Source organism: Perognathus longimembris, chromosome 9 (genome assembly GCF_023159225.1).
Source record: "Perognathus longimembris pacificus isolate PPM17 chromosome 9, ASM2315922v1, whole genome shotgun sequence".
NCBI classification, from domain to species: domain Eukaryota; kingdom Metazoa; phylum Chordata; class Mammalia; order Rodentia; family Heteromyidae; genus Perognathus; species Perognathus longimembris.
Genome location: NC_063169.1, coordinates 31,214,800 through 31,231,158, shown reverse-complemented (window position 1 = coordinate 31,231,158; position 16,359 = coordinate 31,214,800). Strand labels below are relative to the sequence as shown.

The 16,359-nt window shown below is 37.6% G+C and overlaps 1 protein-coding gene, 1 long non-coding RNA gene and 1 other non-coding gene across 9 annotated transcripts in view; 2 read left to right on the top strand and 1 right to left on the bottom strand.

The window, feature by feature from the left end:
* Positions 1–16,359, bottom strand: part of Smap1 (small ArfGAP 1) — a 124,780-nt gene that overhangs the window by 32,338 nt on the left and 76,083 nt on the right. For 4 of the 7 annotated variants that reach the window (XM_048353895.1, XM_048353891.1, XM_048353890.1 and 1 more), the window contains exons 5-6: positions 16,217–16,297; positions 11,019–11,099 (exon numbers count right to left, since the gene is read on the bottom strand). In XM_048353895.1, coding sequence (XP_048209852.1) covers positions 11,019–11,099; positions 16,217–16,297 — 162 coding nt within the window. The remainder of the gene's footprint in view (positions 1–11,018; positions 11,100–16,216; positions 16,298–16,359) is intronic. The other 3 variants (XM_048353893.1, XM_048353892.1, XM_048353894.1) reach the window with 2 other exon arrangements.
* On the top strand, positions 1,706–15,403 carry LOC125357167. Its single transcript, XR_007212075.1, has 3 exons — positions 1,706–1,718; positions 2,567–2,573; positions 15,057–15,403. It is a non-coding gene; the product is annotated as an uncharacterized LOC125357167 (long non-coding RNA).
* Positions 2,431–2,560, top strand: LOC125357803. The gene has a single exon (XR_007212208.1). It is a non-coding gene; the product is annotated as a small nucleolar RNA SNORA40 (small nucleolar RNA).

Here is a 16,359-nt window from a genome sequence, read left to right as displayed (position 1 = left end):
TATTGAGTTGTTCAAACATTCCAATATTGACCCCTGGTTGTGCTGCCCATTTCAGGCTTCCTTAAGAAGGATTCAACACCTCTGGCCTCTGTTCACTATATAGAAAAAACTAACTATATATAGAAATGTGACCTAATACATTTTAAGACTCCTGAAATGAAGGTGCCTGGAAATGAAGATAATACCAAACCCTATATAGAAAATGGCTATTCATATACACATACCATAAATTAGGAACCAATTATCAATAGTAAAATAGAAAAATTATAACAGACTAATAAAATTGCCAGTATTGCTATTCTTGCAATTTGGATACTTTTCCCCCCCTTTTTTTCTTTTCTTTTCTTTCGTCTGTCTGTCCTGGGGTGTGAACTCAGAGCCTGGGCACTTTCCTTGAGCTTCTTTTGCTCAAGGCTAGTGCTCTATCTCTTGAGCCACAGTGCCACTTCTGGCTTTTTCTGAGTAGTTTTATTGGAGATAAGAGTCTCACGGCCTTTCCTGCCCAGGCTGGCTTTGAAGCATGATCATCAGATCTCAGCCTCCTGTGTAGCCAGGATTATAGTCATGATCCTCAGTACCTGTACTCTCATGTGGCTTTCACTGTGCTCAGTATAAGTGCTAGAGTAGCACCTCCATTTATTTTAGCCACCTTACGACATTCTGTGAGAGCAGTCTTACCGGGTAAGAACCTCAAGAATGTCCATCCCCATTAGGCCTTTTGCCTCCTAGAAAAAAGAAGCAGGATATAGACACAAAAGGAAAGTATGCTCAGTGGGTAAATGCCTAGGCAGGCCAGGGCAGACTTTGTCTTTATTGGAGGCATGAGGAATATTTGTGGGGCACTATGTGTAGTTTGGTTGGACACAAACTCTGATGGACAGAGCTTGATTGACAGGTGTTTATGTAACAGAGTTGCATCTGTGCTTACCAAGGGTTGCTGGGCTGGCTATGCACATGCTCCTCAGGGAGAATGGACAGCCCAGAAGAAAGGCTCAGGCACTATGGAGCTAAGAAGTCCTTGCAGTCATAGACTTTGTTCTCCGCACATGTGCACTGAATAGGGTCTCTGCTCTGAAGCATAACCTCCTGACTATCATCACTTGGGGCTAGCCCATTAGGTCCCAGGAATTTTATCAGTATCTCTATTGGTCCCCTTATAGTGGCACAATTTGGTCACCTAAGGTATTTGTTTGAAAGGCAGGAAATGGCTATCTTATGGGCAGATTCAATTTTACCAGTAACCCTGCTAATAACCATAGAGAACAGTTCTGCCCATTCGCTGGAAAGCAGATGGAACCAGGATCTCTATGCTATCTGCCTACTTCGCTCCTTGGACTGCTGTGGTCCTTCATGAAACTCTTGATTTTCACAAGACCCTTTCAGAAACAATCATTTCCTATCTCTGGTCTTAGTGTATCTTAAACTTTGTATTCTTACGCTGTTTTAAAGCAAAGTGCATACTACTTTGTAATAAATCTTTTGTTTCTGAAAAAAAAAAAAAAAACAGTCCCAAGTCACAGGCGTGGCCTGGTTGACTAGTAGCTGTGTTTTTGTCTCTGGAGGAATTCGGAGATGTTGTCACTTTGTCATTGGGACAGACTGGCAGTGATCTCCCAAGTTTATGGCTGTTTCCTTTCAAATGATAAGAAGGCAGTGCCTGTTTGAGGAGTAGCTCCACATAAGATACTCATCAGTGAGTTTCTTTTCTGAAGCTCAAAGTGAATGCAAGGTAACTAACTGCAACAGAGAACATCTTAGACCAAAAGACAAGATACAAAGTTAGGGGCCTTTTAGTTCATTCACAGGGCTCAGAACAAAATCATCTTTTATGTTGCCTCTTAAAAGTTTCTTCAAATGGGGGGGTTCAGTACAGAGAGAAAGATCAAGAGTTCTATTTCGGCCATATTCAATCTAAGACATATATAGAAGTGACAATCACACCGCTGAACAGATTTGAACACAAATCTACTATTCTGAGGCAGTGTCAAACAAAGCAATATAAATTTAGAAGCCATTAATATATTCCATAGAGTTAAAAGTATGTAGCTGGTTAAATTCATGTTAGAGGGGGAGAGAGGGATAAGGGAGAAAGGAGAGGGATAAAGGGAGAGGGGAGACAAAATGGACCCAAAAGAAGGGAGTCCAGTACTACATTAGCATCCTATAATATTTTCAAATCTGGCACCGAAAACCAGCAAAAGATTCTGGGAAGAAACAGACAAGAAGTCAGAATAAAATGGGGAGAGTTGGAGATATTAAACTAAGGCAAGAAAGTACTTTAAGAAACAGGAAATGGCTATCTGTAAAGAAAACAAATGAGAATGGGTTTGTTAACACAGAGATAATTGGAATCCTTGAATTAGAGGAACCTTTGGAGGATTACTAACAAACTGGAGAGAAGAAAACTTTGGACAAGAAAGTATAAACAGTAGCACTTGTGTGTATATCTTTGTTTAATCTGTAACAAAGCTTTACAGACAAGTGCAAATAGTAAATCCTTTTCTGTAACCCAGAACTCATTGTTGAGTATGATATTTTGGAATATGATGCCTACAATAGTTGGAAGTGTAGGGGTTTGTTAACTAACACAGGTTGGCTCTGAGAATAAAGTTAATGTAAAAGCTAAAGAAATAAAGGCTAGGGGCTGGGGATATGGCCTAGTGGCAAGAGTGCTTGCCTCATATACATGAAGCCCTGGGTTCAATTCCCCAGCACCACATATACAGAAAACAGCCAGAAGTGGCGCTGTGGCTCAAATGGCAGTGTGCAAGCCTTGAGCAAAAGAAGCCAGGGACAGTGCTCAGACCCTGAGTCCAAGCCCCAGGACTGGCAAAATAAAAAAAATAAAAAAAAGAAAGAAAGGCTAAACAATGACCAAAGATGGACCTTTGGTAGCTGGAGGTGATAAGAGATGACAAAATTTAGCAGGAAAGAAGGGATACATACAAAATAAAGTTAAAAGATAAAGCGTGTTAGATTTTCATTATTGAGATGAAATACCTAATAGAAACAACTTACAGGAGGAAAGATTTATTTTGATTTACAGATTCAGAAATTTCAGTCCAACAAGGCAGGGAAGGTGTGGAAGGCAGAGCAGCTTACCTTACTGAAACTAGGAAGCAGAGAGAATACCTGTGCTAGCATGCTTTTTTCTTCCCCTTTTACTCCATTGGGGTCCCTAGCCTACTGGATGGTAATACCCACATTTAAGGCAGATCTTTCTCCTTAAGTGTGTTCTCTTGTGACAGGACCTGACAGACTCACTCCAAAAATTTGGATTACTAATTTTGTAGGTCCTTCTCAATTCAATCAAGTTTACAATCCAGATTAACCGTCACCCAATCCAGAACCCGGCTGGAACACCGATCTCTGACAGGGGGCCATTATGCCCATTCCATGGGTGGATAGGGAGACTGGGACACAAATGCAGGCAGGCTGATTGTTTTGGGGTATAGCAGATGAGTTCCTTATGGCTGATATTTCTTTATTCAAATAGAACACAGAAACAGTATTGTTATGAAGTGTGCTTGCACAGAAGAGACACATTAAAACTTTTTAGATGAGTAAAGAGCAAGTCTACTCAAAAAGTGAAACAGTCAATGTCCATTGGGATAAAGAGCCCTGGACTAAAAATAAGACCAATCAATCGATGAGACTTTTCTACTCAACTGAAGGTGTGGAATAAAGGAATAATTGAACTGAATCCATATTTGCAAAACAGGAGTATTACTTAGGAGGACAGCAAGGTGTTCACAAGGAAGTGAGTACAATGAAACTACAATTTCAGTTATATCAAGAAGACTACTTAAGTCACTATTTGGGAACATGAAGAATATCAATATTTTCAATAATTTTCTCTTCAATTGTTTGTTACTTATCTTTATCAAATCCTTATTTGACAATATCACTGCATATAACTAGTTTCCAACATTATTTACTTGAAGTCTTTTCATGTTGTGATCACTGAACTATACTGACTAGATAATAAAACATTCTTAATAAGCTTTCACAAAAAAATCCATGTGGCTTGATCCCTGCCCATGGTAATATTGGGAGATGGTGTAACTTTAAGAGGCGGAGCCCAGGATTAGAGGGAAAAAATGGGAAAGAGTAAGGGAAGGGGGAATATTGTCCAAAAAGAAACATACTGTTTACCTGACTTATCTAACTGTAACCCCACTGATACAACACCTTTATAATAACTATTTTAAAAAATGTTAAACATAGATGGAGCCTAGTGGAAAGTCTTCTGGGCACTGGGAGCATATCCTTGAAGAGGATGTGGATCCCTGGTATCTTCCCTTCTCTCTTCGCATCCCAGCCATGAAGTAAACAGCTGTGCTCCAGCATGCACTCACTGCCTTGCTTTGCTGTCTCACCATAGGACCAAAGTACCAGGGCCAATTGACAACATGCTGAATTCTATAAAATTGTGAGCCAAAATAAACCTTTCTTCTTTATAAAGAAGTTAGCTTATAAGCTAACTCAAATATCTGTTATAAGAGAAAGCTCCCTAACAGAGATATGGTATGAAAATGTCACTAAACCACAAAGACAAACATTTGGAAACATTCCTTTTTTCTTTCCTTCTTTTGAGCCAGGAAGTAGAAATGATTGAGGTAAATAGACTTACACAGCCTAAGCCTCTGTTTGAAAGTCCTGATAAGTTGTTATGGAAGAAAAGAGTGGAGGGGAAAAGAGAAAGATTACAGGTGGGAAAAAAACAGGCTTCCTCTTTTCTCCTCATTTATGCAATGTATCTGGTGTGCCTCATCAAATAAAAGCAGCAGCTTTTACAATGAATTTATACTAAGAACACACAGAAAAACAAAAAAATTGTTGGTTTTCAAGGGTCCTAAAACTCATTTTAGAGATGAGTTCTCCCAAATAGACCAGCTCTCTTATACAGACCAGATTGCCTGAAAGAAAACACAGGGACAATATCAGAAAGATTAGGTTCCCAAGAGTAAATAAAAGCTAAATGCACTCAATCAGACTGAAAGTGGCACAGATTTTTATTTGATTTGTTCAATGTTGTACCCAACAACCTATTAGTCTGTCACATATTACACATATTTACTGAGTAATTTTGGTGTAAAAACAAGATTAGACAAAGGAGATAGATACCCATGCAAACATACTGACAAACTCTGACTACATCTTAAGTGTATTTTTTTTTTTTTTAAGTAAAGCCCTGTGTGTTGTTTTTTGGAACAGGATCTATGAAGCTCAGGATGGCCTGGCACTTGAATTACCCTGTCTGTGCTTCCCAAATGATGAGATTTCACCAATCTTGGATATAAGCTTTCATCAACACTGAGGCCCTCCTGATTTCAAAGCACACATTCTTTTGCTATCCTACATTAATCCAAAAACACTTCCATAGCAGATATTCATGCACCAATAATGAACTCCCTATCACAGATTCCCTTGAAGAAAAAAAGCACTCTGGACTATTGTTAGATATGTGATCTTGAATATTTTTTCTCTTAGAACCTTATGTTTCTTCTTTGTTTGATAACTGTATTTCGTGTGTGTGTGTGTGTGTGTGAAACAGAGTTTGAACTCAGGAACCTGTACACACCAAGCAAAGTGTTCTACCACTTGAACTTGCAAACCACCTCCTCCAGCCCTTCTCCCTGCTTTGTTTGGCAGAACTAGGACATAAACGCAGAGCCTTGCACATGGTTGGCTTGCTTATCACTGTTTTCCTACCACTTAAAGCCATGCCTCCAGTCTGGCATTTTATTCATTATTTTGGAGGAGTTGCATGGATTTTATGAGGTCCTCTGACCTCAGACTCCTGAGTAGTGAGAATTAAGAGGTGTGAGCCTCCAGTACCCAGCTCACCCAGTTTTCTTTTCTTTTCTTCTTGCCAGTCCTGGGGCTTGGGACTCAGGGCCTAAGCAATGTCCCTGGCTTCTTTTTGCTCAAGGCTAGCACCTCTTGAGCCACAGCGCCACTTCCGGCTTTCTGTTTATGTGGTGCTGAGGAATCGAACCCAGGGCTATGTGCATGCTAGGCAAGCATTCTACCGCTAAGCCACATTCCTAGCCCTCACCCAGTTTTCTTAATCCCAACTTTTAGATGTTATAATAATATACTGATAATCCACAGAGCAGCACATTACAGTTTTAACTCTGAGAATGGCTCATACTCAATAGCTATGTGACCATAAATAAACTGTCCAACCCATGTTTCTCAGGTTTTCATCATAAATGAGAGTAACAAGCTCATCAACCTCATGCAGTTACTGACAACTGTGAAAGAATACATTTAAATGCTTAAGGTAATGTGTGGCATATATTAGGCATCAAGTAAATACTTTGGATTTTTATTACCTTTACTGATTCATCTAATCTAATTACTGACTGTATTGCCTTCGCTGCAACATTTTTCAGCACAGGCTTTAACTTAGTAGAACTACCTTTTACTAAAACATTTACTGAGAAAGCATTTTCCTTATTTTCTATTTAAGGAAATTTCTAATTTACTAAGAAGGACTGTAAGACCTGTGTGGTTATTAAACAAAAACTTTCTTTAATTAAATAGAAGTGAATGCTTTGCACATAATTGGATTTCCTCCCTTTTATTGTTTCACTTGCAATATCTCTTTACATGACTGCAAACATTTCAGAAGATCCATGAAAAAAAAACGTTAGGCTACAGTAGAACTTAAAATATGGCTGTTTGCCTCAATTTATATGTTCTTCATCATTTCAGTTACTTTAATAGTAAGAAAGTATTTAAGAGCTGCTACAACTTCAGTTGGCTCCTTTTCTTAGGCTTGAGGCCATTTTAATGTATAGCTATTTAAGAAAGTAAGGTTACTACCATATTGTTAAAGCTTTTGTAAAACAGTATCTCTTACTTTAGCTAATCAATTATTTCTTTTTTAAATAAGTTGGAATTCTAAGAACAAAGAAACCATGTTGGCTAAAATAACTTTCATATGGTAGCCATGTTTGCCTCAAACTAATTAAATAGTTTACCCATTTAAGGTAGCCTTTCAAATGCCATGACATTCTGTATACTTGCTAATGTCAATTACTAAAAAAATATTGAGATGATTTTTACATCTAACAGTTTTGTTTGGTGTTTAGTGACAATACCAAGTTTGGTAGAAAAAAAATCAAAACAATTTTTGCTGTAATACAATACTCAAGAGAACAGCACAAAAAAAAAAAGGCTCAATCTGGATGGATGGACGCATCCTATTACCCAGTAGTTATGTGTGTGTATGTGTGTGTACATACACACACATATTCATATTATACACACACACACACACACACACATATATATATATATATATACACTCAGGTTCCATGTGCATAGAATTTATAAAACAAACCAAACTTCCCTAGGTTGATAGAAATCGGAGTAGTTACTATTAACTTTGAGTTAGAGAACCAACACAGTACAGATATCTAGCAATGGTTTATTTGTGCCTTGGTTTCAGAAGTATATAAATTTGTAAAAATCCCAGTATACTAAAAACATGTCAGTAAAAAGGTTATTTTTTCCTATGTTAATTTGACTTGAAAATTTGGAAAACGCTGTCATAGATTAGGGGGTAAAGATTGGAAGAATTGTGACTAGAAGCCAATACCCCACAAAAACATTAACAATGTTAACAATATCTATTCTCAATAAACCAGAGGGAGGATCTCTAGATTAAAATGTTTACAGACATACAACTTATCTGCATTTTGATTTAAATTAACTAAGTGAAGGAAAAAACTATCGCTTTTATGAGAAAACTCGAAATATACTTTTTTTGGTACTGGGGATCGAACCCAGGACATTGTACTTGCTAGCCAAGTGCTTTGCCATGGCACTACATCCCAGCCCCCAGCACTTTTTATGTAATGATAATAAAGAGAAGTTAACAAAAACATTTTTACTGTGTTAGAAACAAAACAAATTTTGACACGTCCCTACAGAACTGTATTACATGGCAGTAACTCCTTCCTTTCTTCAAAGGATCTGGCAAGACTGACACACAGAAACATTACAAATATGTGGGTGAGAGGATAAGTGGAGATGGGAAAGAATCGGGGAGGAAGACAGAACACTAATATAGATGCACCACACACACAAATTGACATTTTGAACTAAAATTTTAATATATAAAGATAATAAATAAGTTTATTATAAAAAATACTTTTAAAGAATGAGAAATGTCCCAGTAAGAGCATTTTATCAAGGCTTTCAACTCTTTGGGAGATGAATAATATTTATGAGATGCCATTTCATTCTCCTTAGATAAGCAAATATTACAAAGGCAACAGGTAATGGTGATGAAGGTATGAGAAAAAGAACTACAGGGCTGGTGGCAAGATAGGCGTGTTAGATATAATGGAAAACAGCATACAAACTCCTACAGAAATTAAAAGGGAAACTACCACAGAAGGCAGCAAGTTTCCTTTGAGGTATCTACCTAAAAGAAATGAAATCATCACCTCATCAAGGTCTCTGCAGTCCCATGTTCAGTATACACAATAGTCAAGAGATGGGAACAACTTGTGTCTGGTAACAAATGAAGAAAATGTGATGGACACAGGAATATTACTCATCCTTTCAAAGAAAAATGTTTTTCCATTTGCTACAAAATAGATGAGCCACAAGGCATTATATTAGATGAAATAAGAAAAACATGGAAAGAAAATACTGCCTAATCTTGTGTAAATCTTAAAAAGAAAAGCAAGGGGGCTGGGGATATAGCCTAGTGGCAAGAGTGCCTGCCTCGGATACACGAGGCCCTAGGTTCGATTCCCCAGCACCAGAAGCGGCGCTGTGGCTCAAGTGGCAGAGTGCTAGCCTTGAGCGGGAAGAAGCCAGGGACAGTGCTCAGGCCCTGAGTCCAAGGCCCAGGACTGGCCAAAAAAAGAAAAGCAAGATATGTCAAATATACAGAGAATGACAATAAAAGCTAATAGGGAAAATGGTTAAGAGGAAAGGGAATGAGAAGATGCAGGTCAAATGATGTGGGACCAGTATGTAGGATAAACAAGTCTAGTGAGCTAATGTACAAAAAATTGTAATAAAACTATTTTTATTGTGCATTTTTGTTAGGTTTTAGCTGTTCTTGTAATGCATATAAAAGTAACTATGTGAGAAGACTTAAGGTTTATATGTTTCATGTAGCCATATTACTAGGTATTATGTATCCCATAATATCATGTTATAAGGTTCAAATATACACAGTAAGATTAATATTGAAAGCCTGGCACTGGTGGCTTGCAACTGCAATCCTAGATACTCATGAGGCTGAGATCTAAGGACTATGACTGGAAGCCAGGCTTGGGCAGAAAAGCCCGTAAGACTCTTACCTCCAATTAACCACTAAAAAGCCAGAAGTGAAACTTTGGCAGAAGTGGCAGAACACCAATCTTGTGGAAAAAGCTAAAGGACAGTAGCTAGGCCCCAAGTTCAAGCCCCAGTATCAGTACTGGGCACAAAAAACAAAAGGAGAAGAAAAAGAAAGAAAAAAGAACTTTAAATTAAAAGCAATGCTTATGGTATGATCTTAGCATTTGTTTCAAAATAATAGAGGGAAAGTCAAGGTATAGCCAAAACAAGATTAGGCATGAGTTGATCATTTTTGAAGCTGCTGTGGGTACATTTGAAATTTTCCACAGGAAGTTTAATAGAATAAAAATTTAAGTATCTGGGGGCTAGGAATGTGTCTTACTGGTAAAGTGATTGCCTAGCATGCATAAAGCCCTGGGTTCGATTCCTCAGTACCACAGAAACAGAAAAGGCCAGAAGTGGCGCTGTGGCTCAAGTAGTAGAGAGCTAGCCTTGAGCCAAAGAAATTCAGGGACAGTGCCCAGGCCCTGTGCTCAAGCCCCAGAACTAGTTGAACTAAAATTTCATACATACAGTATACTTTGAAAATCCTCAAAGTCTTACGGTCTCATAATAAAGGCAAATTTATATAAACACTATTACAATGTTAATGAAAAATTATTTAAGATAGGTATTTATGATGTAACCATAACAATTTAGTTTCCAAGACAATTTTCAATGTCCTTGTGTCTTCTGAAATGTATTTCTGGGATAATCTATTACTCCCTCATGGCTATTATTGGCTTTTAGGTGGTTTTCAGGGAACTCAAAACAACCTTGCTGTAGAAAATAATAATTAAATTCATTTTCCTTTCTTGTTTTAATAGGAGAAAAGGCTTTTTAATTTAGCTCACTATTTCAGAGGTTTCAGTCCAGGGTCACTTTGCCCTATTACTCTGAGTCTGTGGTAACACACAAGGGGTTGGTAGAAGAGGCCTAGTTACTAGGAACTATGTAGGAACAGAGAATAAGGAGATGCTGGGGCTTTCAAATATTCCCTTCAAAGGTACTCTTCCAAGTGGCCTAACTTCAGTCCACTAGGTTTTACGTCCACCATCTACCTATTGGTACTATAGTACCACAAGCACCAAACCTTCCACACATAGGCCTTTGTGGCGGATATTTAAGGCCTAAACTATATCAGTTCCAGCACTAAAAAACTTATGTGATGATAGGAGAAAAAGAAAAATAGATGTGTTGACTTTAGATTTTCCTTCCCTCAAAAGGATAAACAAGTACAATTTGAGTTCGGCCACTTTGGCTGTATTTTTCAGTACTTCTTATACCTCTGGCAAACTCAGTAGTTTTCTAAATTTATTTCCTTTCCTTATTTCATGCCTGTAACAGGCTGTTCTCTTGAACTACTGTATTCCTTAAAACTACCAAGGCTTCACTCTGTATCTAGGTCAAATTTTATAAAGCTCAGTCATTTCTGAAGGCCCTTTACAGTTTGACCTCGTATTTTAAACTTCATAGATGAATACTTGTCCTTGAGAAAGTGACATGATCTATATGGAAAGACATGCTTGAACACACAATATTCTTTCAACACATACTTGTTGAAAAATAGCTATTTCCACATCATTATATAGCCAGAAGATCATTAATATAAATATACAAATAAGGCAACTTATCATATTTTAAAAAGGGGCTGGGAATTTTACCTTTTCAGTTGTAAGTGGTTTAGCAGACTTTTCTGGCTCCTTTTCTCGCTTTTTCTCTTCCTTTTTTTTTTCCTTTTCTTTCTAAAAACAGTCCCAAGTTTTGATAAGCTTAGTAATTTTTAAAACATTGTAATTTTAACTGACAAATAAGAACTCCATTCAATAAATTATCACAATATCCAGACATAAGTTTAGCCTTCCTAATAGTACACACAATTTTGAATTTTGTCTAAGGAAAGTAAAATCATTCATAGAACAGAATTCCTTACCATGTAAATGTACATTCATTATAGTAGGTAGACACAGAGAGGGAAGACAGTGTAGAAAATAATTTTAATTAAAAAAACACACACACACAAAGAATTGAAGGGCTATTATCACAGTTTGGTGCTTTCTTTTCTTTTCGGCGGGGGGGGGGGGGGGGGGGGCAGTCCTGGGGCTTGGACTCAGGGCCTGAGCATTGTCCCTGGCTTCTTTTTTTTTTTTTTTTTTTTTGCTCAAGGCTAGCACTCTGCCACTTGAGCCACAGCGCCACTTCTGGCCATTTTCTGTATATGTAGTGGTGCTGGGGAATTGAACCCAGGGCCTCGTGTATACAAGGCAAGCACTCTTGCCACTAGGCCATATCCCCAGCCCCAGTTTGGTGCTTTCTAAATTCTTTTATTAAACAGCTGGGTTCTGGTAGCTCATACTGGTGATTCTAGATATTGAGGAGGCTGAGATCTGAGGACCACAGTCAAATCTAGCCTGGGCAGAAAAGTCTATGTGATTTTTATTTCCCATTACCACCAAAAAGCCATATGTGAAGCTGTGGCTGAAGTGACAGAACACTGGCCATGAGCACAAAAGTTCAGCTCGGGTCCTGAGTTCAAGTCTCCAAACTGGTGCGCACGTGCAAGCACGCATGCACAATATTTTTCTTACAAGAAAAAATTGGTTCCTGGGGAGCAGAGGCAACTGACTAGCATAGGGCAGTTGAGGCAAACTATATTATGATATTCAGCCAGATGTGAGAAAGCCTCAGTATAGACACAAAACAAACAACAAAAGTAAACAGAATAGTTATAATTTCTAGAATATGTGAAGACAATTTATATTTAAAGATTATTCATACTAAGATTCTCTAAGTCATCTTTTGCAAGAACACTTTTTCAAAGTTGACTTTCTGAATATCTAGCATGCTAAAACCTAAAGAGCAATCTGTATGCATAAACTACCAAATGTGCACATGTAAAAGTTGGCATTTACCATGACCATTATAAACACTAACACAATCTAGCACAAAAAGAAGACTATCAACAAAGCTGAGCTTATTTCTTAAAATTTTATTTTTGTATTTACTACAGGCATTTGAGTCTGGAAAGAATGAAGATGTGTACCTTAATGGATAAATACAAACACTACCAATTGCTGACCCGCTACACTGCAAATCAAAACCTTCATTTCCCATTATTGCTTAACTTAATCTTTCCAAAAGCAGTCTGAATAACTGTCACTTTCCTGTTAAAAATGAAGAAATAAAATCTGTAGTAAAGTAACGGTCAATACCATAGCTAATCAGTATTCTTTTGAAAAAGCTGAGTGACCTCTAACACTCCACTATTCAACCCAGTGAATACGTTCAAAAATCTCGTATGTATTATATTTTCTAGATATTACTAAGATTTAGTAACAAAAGCAATGCAATAGAACATTCTTAATAGTATGTTGAGGGTAAGTTGCTCCATCGTGTATTAGAGCAGACAGATGGTCAATGCTATCTGCAAATATAGTATTCAAGCTAAATCCCTAATGCTATGGTAAGAAGAGGCAGGGCCTTTGAGTGGTAATTATGTCATGAGAGGAAACCCCTATGACAGGGATTAGTGCTTCTAAAAAGGGACCCCAGAGATTCCTTGCCCATTTTCACCATATGAAGTTAAAGCAAAAAGGTGTTATTCTAAGAATAAGGAAGTGAACCCTCATGATATATAGAATCTGGTAGAATCTTGATCTTGGGCTAGCCAGCCTTCAGAACTGTGAAAAGTAGATTTCTGTTATTAAGCTACTCAGCTGTCTTATTGTGTTAGCTGCCTGCAGAGACAAACTATCATCCTAAGTGGGGAAGGAGTCTGACTTCATAGTCATTATGACTGGTAGACACATACAAAATCCCCCAAAATAAATCACTTAGCTACATTTAACAAGGGAGAATTGGAATTTCAGTTAATAAAACATGACTGTCATCTATTCTGTTGTCAGACACAGTTACAGTACAGGCTCTGAAGTAACTAGAAGTATTATCTCTAAACTCACATTATACAGTTTGACCCACACGGCTCAGCTACTGAATCAAAAGTGCCAATGAGTCAAAGAAGACTTCTAGAAACTAAATTGTTTTAAACTATTTTCTCAACAAGAACAAACGATAGCAGAATTTGGTACTGTAAAAGAGTAGTTTCTGAAATTCAGTTGCTCTTTATATAGTAGTATAAAATAGCAAGGGTTCTCAAAAAACTGATATAAAAGTTTAAGTCCTATCAGACCAAGTACATAGTATACACTCTATAGTGTGTACTATATACTATAATTAATCTATACTTGAATAATTAAAGCCAGTCTACAAAACTTTTTGTACTCCAAAAAGTCGTGATAGGTCACGCATCAGTGGCTCACATCTGTAATCCTAGCTACTCAGGAGACTGAGATCTGAAGACTGCAGTTCAAAGCCAGCCAAGGCAGGAAAATCTGTGAGATTCTTATCTCCAATTAACTACTAAAAAGCCAGAAATGGCACTATGGCTCAAAATGGTAGAGCACTGGCCTTGAGCACAAAAGCTTAGGAACAGTGTCCAGGCTCAGCATACATATGCATACACATGCGTGTGCACACACACACACAAAGTTGTAAGCTTTTGTACTTTATACTTATATATAACACTATAACAAAAAATTATGCAAAAGTCAAAATTTTTTAAAATTAGCTACAAAATGAATCGATAAATATTCTACTTGTACTGTCTAGGGATGAAAATGTAACTAAATGATAGAAAACTTTGCCTAGCTGGTACAATGCCCTTGATTTGATTGGAGGTGGGCAATAAAAGACTTCATATTTGGGATAGAGACACTTGGAGATCACTAAATTAGATCACTGCTTTCTCAAATGTGGATTACTTAACTGCTACCCGAATGAGAAATACCTTCAAGACAAATTCTGAAAATGTCAGAGTTGCCCTGCCATTTTCTGAAGACATCTCTTACACTTTCCTCAGCCTGCTGCTGACCTACATAACCAATATTCTGATCACCTTAACTGGTCCCTTCTCAATTTGCATTGTGCTCTAAAACTATCTCTTACTCTTCTTACACACTTCCCTTGCTCTGCTAATAACTCACAGGTTCAAGTATTCTCACCTTTCCATTCTCATATCTTTCCTCTTGATACTCCACTTTCAGGGTCCTCCTTACCCAGGGCAAGGAAAAGGAAAGGGGGAGTCACATGTGTTACAAAATGATTACAAAATAGAGAAAGAAGTACTCCAGTACAGAAAAACTGACAATGAAATGAAGACCCAAGGGTTTAATCTCCTGCAGTTCAAGAAAAGATCAAGGATAGAACAAACAGGTATGCACTTTCCCATCTACTTCTCTCTTCATAAATTCAAGATTTCTCATAAAGCTTTGATTTCTAGCATAGAGTTAAATTTGTCTATCTCCTATTAAACCATCCTGTGGCAACTTTGACAGAAGTTTCCTATACCTGTGTAAAAGTTTTGCATGATTTAAATAAACATTCATTGTCTTTTCTTAGTCTCTTGACCCAATTTTTCACATGGAAAGTCCCCAATTGCTTCTCTCTCCTTTAGGATTAGAGCATAGCAGGTGTGATCATCCAAACACAGCAAGGTCCTATTTGGCCAGAATCATAGCAAGATGATCTGGGTTTCTTTTCAACTTGTGTCCTTTTTTCTTTGTTGTTTTTTTTTTAATTACATAGAGTATGGCTAAGTATCCTATGCTGGCCTAGAACTTACTGCCTCTGTATCTCGTCTGGAGATTCTAAGTGTGTTAAGATAAGCCTGGCTATTTCTCATCTTGTATATTCATTTTACTAAATGATATCATCATCTACAGAGATGGTCAAGCCAGAAATGGAGAGTCACAAGTTGCCAAAGTACCTCCACAGTTCACTAACTGTTAAATCTGATAGTGCTCTCAAAACTGTGTTTTCCTTTTCATTCTCTCTGCTTACATTTTAGTGTGTCTCCTGTTATTTTATTCCTGGATAAAACCTGATTCTCAAACTTTTTCCTTAACAACTACCATAAAACACACTACTTATGGAGCTAGTAAAGCAGTATTATAACATGAAAATCTGATCCTATTATAACTTTCTCCCCTTAGAACTCATGACTAAAATGTCTGTCTTCAGAATAAAGACCAAATTCCTTCTGTAGGTGTTCAAGAAAGGCTATGCCCTCACTTTTTCATTAGTTTGTAAGCTCCTTGACAGCAGGGTTGTATTTTACTTGTCCTTGTATCTCTTATATCTACAAAATGGAGAAGGAAGTACTCCAATACAGCAAAATTATCTATAGACGTGGAAGCCAGGAGCCAGGGGCTCATGACTATAATCCAACCTACTCAGGAGGCTGAGATCTGAGGATTGTGGTCTGAAGAAAGTAGGGCAGAAAAGTCCTTACTCTTATCTCCAGTTAAGCACCAAAAAAGCCAGAAGTGGCTCAAAAGGTACAGCGATAGCCTTGAGCAAAATAAAGTTCAGGGTCAGTGCTCAGGCCTTGGACCAGCACCAAACAAAAAACATAGACGTGGGAAATAACCATTGAAAAATGCCTCAAATTAATTCATTAGTCAATTTAACAAAAAACAAAAGCTAAGAGTCTCAAAGGAGATTAAAACCCTCACAAATCTATAGGGGAAACTTTAAAAACAATCAACAGCCCTCCCTATATTCAAAATGTGTTTTAGTCATCAACACTGTGGATTCTATATTTAGGATCACATACTAACTACACATTCTACACATTCTAACTACAGCATAAGAAAATATTCAAAAAAATCATTATATTTGACACATTCAGAACTGGGGGTCATTAAAAACACAAACTATTAAGTGCTCCCAAATTATGGCCTATTCTAAAAGGAAGCCTATCATTGAACAACACAGAATGCTAATGGTTAAAACATTACTATACCTCCAATTTGTTTTTCTCAGCAGCAGCTTGCAGAGAAGGAGAAGATACCAAAGGCTGAAGAGGAGCATCAGAGGAGGCAATCTGTGGGGCACAGACAGAAAGTCAGGAGGCAAAAGGTAAGAAGCAAGGGAGGGAAATGGGGA